This window comes from Crocodylus porosus, unplaced genomic scaffold (assembly GCF_001723895.1).
Source record: "Crocodylus porosus isolate Cpor-Errol unplaced genomic scaffold, CroPor_comp1, whole genome shotgun sequence".
In the NCBI taxonomy this organism is placed as follows: Eukaryota; Metazoa; Chordata; order Crocodylia; family Crocodylidae; genus Crocodylus; species Crocodylus porosus.
Genome location: NW_017728943.1, coordinates 96,879,521 through 96,885,520, shown reverse-complemented (window position 1 = coordinate 96,885,520; position 6,000 = coordinate 96,879,521). Strand labels below are relative to the sequence as shown.

Genomic DNA, 6,000 nt, shown 5'->3' with positions numbered 1-6,000 from the left:
AACAGGCAGAAGCTTTGTGCCAGATGGTTTTTGTCCCCCTTCATTGCCCAACTACCAGAAAAAGGGGTGTGTGTGTGCGTGCGTGTGTGCATGCGCACGCGCACGTGCGCGCATGCGTGTGGGAAGGGGAAGGGAGAGAAGGGGACAGGTTCTGGAAGTGATGACCAAAGCTTTGCTGTATTCTGTATTCTTTGCTGTAATCCTGTATTTCCTCATAAATCCTGCAGCATTCTGCATTACAGACCCAGACCTATACAGCTTACTGCAGCATTTTGAATCATTACTGCACTGTTTTCAAAAGAGTTGTTATTCTCAGGTAAATACAGTCAAATAAGTTACTTGTTAAAACAAAACTAAACAAAGGGAGGATCTGGCTTGCAGTGGGGAAAAAAAATCCTTTAGATAGCAGCTTCCTATATAGTACAGCAGCATTACTGAACTCACTATAGATCAAGATCAGTTTATTGCCAAATCCTTTTCCAAACAAAATACTCAAGCAAGAGGTGGGTTTCTTTGTTTCCAAAGGATGGGGTTGTCCACCCACAACAGCAACCACAGTTCGCACAGCCATTCCCTGCCAAATGCTGACAAAGGCAGTCCTAATGAATCATTCTGAATTGTGATCATGTGCTACCAGCCGTCAGTGAGCTGCCAAAGAGGAAGTGCAGCTTGTTTTCTTTCATTTTCTTGATTCCTATGCTGCAGGAAGATGAGAGGAGGAGAAGGAGGAGGAGGAGGTGAAAGCAACAGCAGCAGCCAAACTTAATAAGTAATCCTGACAATTGCTGATTTCAAATGGAGGCCCCTGAGTGGGACCCACTGAAAAATGATACCCTTCTACCGACCCTGACGCCAGCTGTCCCTCCATACGTGAAGCTGGGCCTGACTATTGTATATACTGTTTTTTATTCACTGCTCTTTGTGTTTGTCTACGTCCAGCTCTGGCTGGTCCTCCACTACAGGCACAAGAGATTCAGTTACCAAACCGTCTTCCTATTTCTGTGCCTCTTTTGGGCCTCTCTCAGGACTGTGCTCTTTTCATTTTACTTCAAAGACTTTGTCACAGCAAATTCTTTCAGTCCCTTCATCTTCTGGCTTCTCTATTGCTTCCCAGTCTGCCTCCAGTTTTTTACACTGACACTGATGAATCTTTACTTCACTCAGGTAAGGAATGGACCTTTCTGTGCCTTGGTCAATTTTAAATCCTGAAGAATTGTAAAGCCTTATTATTATTATTATTATTTTCAAGATTCATGGGAGAGATGTCATTTCCTAATGTATACAGGGAGGCAAAAGCAGAACATTGAAAATACTTAATTTGTAGCTTTGATTTTTTGAGGGTGAACAAGTGACAATGGTTACAACAAAACCTATAGCCTGAACTGGCCCTACAAGGTCCCAACAAAATAAAAAAATACATGTGTTGGTTAGTAAAAGGTGTCATTTAACTGATGGTTGAATAAAACTGCACTGGAGACATTGGGCATACTTTAACATAGATATTTAAAATGCAGGTCTGTTCCTCAAGGAGACAATGCAAAGTTTCCTGCATCTCAGACCTGCTCCCGGTGGAGACTTGGAATTGTGTCTTATGGATATGTTGGACAGAGAGGAAGAGAGATTTTAGCTCTTATTCACATTGGTTCCCCTGTGCTAATGTAAATCTAACCCAACTAGATTTTATTTCTCTTCAGGTATAATCTCTCAAATTGTTAATGCGATCCCTATTGCAGGCTTAGACTTTTATTATTTGTATTACAGTAGAACCTGTAAACTCCAGATGGGTCTAGGCCTCTGTAGTACTAGGCTCTGTGCATGGGAAGAAATAACCACTGTTTCAAAGGGTTTATAATCTAAACAGATATGGAATGGGGAGAAGGGAAGTATTAAACCCCATTTAAAGATGGAGAACTGAGGATGTATGTGCACTGCATTCTGCAGTGCAATGCAGGGATACCCAGGCTAGCTGTAAACAAGTGAGCTCAGGTACTGGAAGCAGTCACACCATAGCAACTGGTTAAATTAGCCTGTGCGGTGCTCTGTGAGCTTTATGCCACATTATGCCACAGTTTGTATATAGACCTATCCTGAGACAAAGGGAGACTGTGACTTGCCCAAGGACAAAGGGAGACTGTGACTTGTCCAAGGTGATACAGGAAGTTTATGACATTTGTGATTAAGACTCTAGATCTGGGGTGGGCAAAATATGGCCTGCAGGCTAGATCCGGCCTGCCAAGGCATTCTGCCTGGCCCGTGGTGGGTGCCTTGGCTCTGCCTGGCCCAGAAGTGGTGGGCATCCTGGGCTGTGGTGCATGTGGTTGGTCCCAGTGCCCCCTGGTGCACAGTGGGGGTTGGGGAGAGGGGGCAGACTCAGCTTTCTGGCAGCACCCCCAGTGATGGCTCACTCTGCCCAGCTGCCACTCCACACCCAGTGCTGGGGATGCCAGATGGAGCAGGTGGGTGGGCAGGGTCTCAGTGGAGACCAGCCCAGAATACCTGCAGTGAGCGTGTGCTCGTCTGGGCGGATTGGATGGGGCCATGTGCTGGTGGGGAGCAGCATCCAGGAGTGGGATGGGCAGGGAGCTGGGGCTGGGGGCAGGGGTTGGGATCATGGGTCTGTTAGAGTGTGGGTCCGGGGCCTGAGGCAGAGGTGCAACCTGGTCCCTGCACATCCCTGCCCACAGAACTGGTGCCCATTTCAGGGACATGCGGGGAGTAGATTGCAGCTCTGCCGTGGGGCCCTGGCCCCACGCTGCCACTGCCCTATGATCCTGGCCTTGCCAGCCTGTCCCACTCCCAGACGCCACTCCCTGCCCACCTGCAGCCCCATCCCATCCACCCAGCTAAATGCATCCTACCCATGGGGATCCCAGGCCAGTCTCCATGGAGACCCTACCTGCCCTCCCACTCCATCCAGCACCCCAACGGTGAAAGCGCAGGGCAGACAGGGCTGGAGCTGGATAGGATCAATTGCCGCCTCCTCCCCATTGTGCTGTGCCAGGTCAGGTGCCCCTCCCCTCCCCCCAGCCCACAACAGCTCACCAAAACTAGCAGCCCTCCAGCCCAAATAATTACCTATCCCTGCTCTAGATCTTCTAAGGCTCAGTCATAGGCAGAGGAAGGCCGGGGATAATGGAGCTTAGCCCCCCCCAACGTGTCTCCACTGATCCAGTGCCACCGCAGCACTGCACCCAATGTCCCTGCCACACACTGGCCCCAAATTGGCCCTGTGGGACAAAGGGGTGGCCCCGCACCACCCTATACCACCCCTACATCCCCAGCCCCTCAATATTTTCTCCTGCCACCATGTCCTAAGCCCAACCTTCCTCTGAATTTTTCCCTCAAAACTTTATCAGGAAGGGTGTTTTTTTCCTAGTGTGGATGGTTGTTATGGATAAGAATGCAGTTTAGGTTTTAAAGGCAATATGTGAAACTCCTGTTAAAAACCCTGAAATAAACACGGACAAAACATATAGGGAACCTTTCCTCTATAAGTCTCCCTATACAACTTAGGCTCACAGGCCAGGTACAGACATTACACTTTTACTGGTGTAAGTGATCGGAAACCAGTCTATACTCAGAACAGAAGTTTGGCACACATAGCCTGGTTTAAAAATGACAGAACCTAGTCTAAGATTTGCCCCTCGTCCCCACCCCCCACCAGAGGTAAAAAGTATGCTCTGTTTGCTACTGATTTAAACTATGGTGCTTACCAAAAACCACGTAACTTTGATTGATTCCACCTTGGGCTTTTTGAATGTCTGTACCTAGCCACAGCAATCCAAGCCTGTTCCATGGCCACTGTGTAATGAGTTTGGTGATGGTCCAACATCACACAAATGCTTTTGTCATCACAATAGTTGGCACTAAATGGTAGCTTTGGGCCAAATTCTCCTTTCATACATAAATGCACAACTCCCATTGAAGTCCTCTGAAGGCAGAGTTTTATATCTTGGTGCTCTGCGGCGAAGTTAAGGATTAAATGAGCATAGAGAGTGTATTACAGTATGTACTCTGTATACAGAGTGCCAGCACTCAGGGGCTTAGCGTCATGGATAAAATTGACTTCTTTCATCTAAAGGAAGACCTGAAATGTACTGAATGTACTCAAATGTTCATTTTACTTGTATTTTCGTGTTACTCTCTGCTAGTACAGCTAGGTAGGGAGCGTGATCTGGTAGGTAGAGAAGATCTGCATTACGATTTTTAGATTCTGTTCTTGATACCAGTTCTGCAGCTTCACCTTTGCGTATCACAACCTCTCTAGAGCATCAACTTTGCAGCTCTGTAGAAGTGGGACAAAACACGTAGAGCATATAAACAAAGGACTTTAGACTCATGACTGACTGTTGTTATAGATGAGCAAATTATTATTAGTGCTGTTTGCTTCAGTGCTGATTGATCCTGAAAAGTTCTATTTAAAATAGCGTTAAATATTCAACCCAGCTAAAACAGAGTTAGGAAACACAAGTGCAGCCCTCATGAGAATATAACATACTACATGAATCAAACGTATGATCTGCTCAGGTCCCTTCTGACCCTAGAAACTATGAAACTATGTATGTACACTACTAGGTATTCTTTGCTTCCAACCAGCCAGGAGGGGACTTGGCTTGTAATTCAGTCTGCTATTGAGACTATCTTTTTATGCACACCTACCTAGCCACAGCAGGCAAGCAAGAGCTTGTGTGGAAGGGGTGGGGACAGAGAATGTGTTTTCAGTCATAACTTATAACCCCACAGACCTGTTCTAAGGCAACTTTTAACCTCTTTCCTCTCTCAAAAGGGCAAAAAAAAAGCAGTTTGCAGCCTGTCTCTCACTATATAAAAGTCAGACTAGTTAACTGATACTTAGTGAGAAAAAAAGACATTATCTGTCACTGGCAAAGGGACATCCTGGGTCTCAAGTCCATTGCTCTGCCGCTTCCCATACTTTATAGAGCTGGGAAGCTGATAAATACACAAGCTGATAAATATATACATATTTATTTCTTAAATAAATGTATGACTTATTAAACTGCTAAATATACACATATTCATTTTAAGCAATAGAACAGAAAGAAGGCATTGTCCCCTAAGCCTGTGCAAATGATCTCAGCTGAATGACAAAACTGATTTAACTGGCAAATGCTTAGGGCAGTTTGTGCCTTTGAACTTGACAGGAAGTTAGCAGCAACTATTGACCACATACCCCTGAGCAACAAGGACCCAAGTGTGAACCATATGTTTTGTGCAGCAAGATCAAAAAGACATACTAAGCCCAAAGCAGGAGTGGTTTTCCCCAACCCTGAGAGTTATCTGCCCTGGGGAGGATGTTAAATCCTCAGCATAGTGAGCAAAGGATTGGCACTTGGTGCTTGAAAGCATGTCTAACAGGTCTCCCAACTATACAGTCTGCCCAGTAAAAGATGCTACACAACATCCATGCCTCCCAAATGTTTCCTGCACCATTGTGGCTACAATGCACCAAATCTAATGGAACAGTGAGAGAAGCAGTTGCAAGGAGATGGGTTTCAGACTAAGATTGTTTCTTGAGGTCCTCTGGCTTGAGCTACGCCTGCAGGTTGCAAATGTACAGACCAAATGATCTGTACTATGTTTTTTGATTACCAAGAGATGGTACATCATAAAAGATGCTAGAGAAAACTTATGCATTCACAGTTAACTCCTCTCATCTGAAAGCATAATTGCAGGAGAGGTACATTTTTGCAATCAGGAAGGAGATAGAGATCATTTTGTTATTCAGTGTCCGTGTCTATATGTTTAGCTCATATAGAAAATAATCTACTCATTCCTTCAGGCTAAAGTTTCCTTTGCATGTAAAGTCATGAAAATAGGCCTCAGGTTAGTGTAAAAACAGATAGTAGGATTGTTATTGTAAAACAATAGCTGAACACCTGCAAATAATTATGCACTATAAGCAAAAGCCACCCCCTTCACTCATCAACTAATATACTGTGATGTGCTTGTCTGCCTATAAAGGATAGCTTCAAAAGCCTG

The 6,000-nt window shown here is 45.2% G+C and overlaps 1 protein-coding gene across 1 annotated transcript in view; it reads left to right on the top strand.

The window, feature by feature from the left end:
• The first annotated feature begins 663 nt into the window (after nt 1-663).
• The window catches only part of GPR137B (G protein-coupled receptor 137B), a 34,032-nt gene continuing 28,695 nt past the window's right edge, over nt 664-6,000 (top strand). Inside the window, exon 1 of the mRNA XM_019549830.1 lies at nt 664-1,164. Within this exon, the coding sequence (XP_019405375.1) occupies nt 796-1,164 (369 nt within the window). The 5' untranslated portion in view covers nt 664-795. The remainder of the gene's footprint in view (nt 1,165-6,000) is intronic.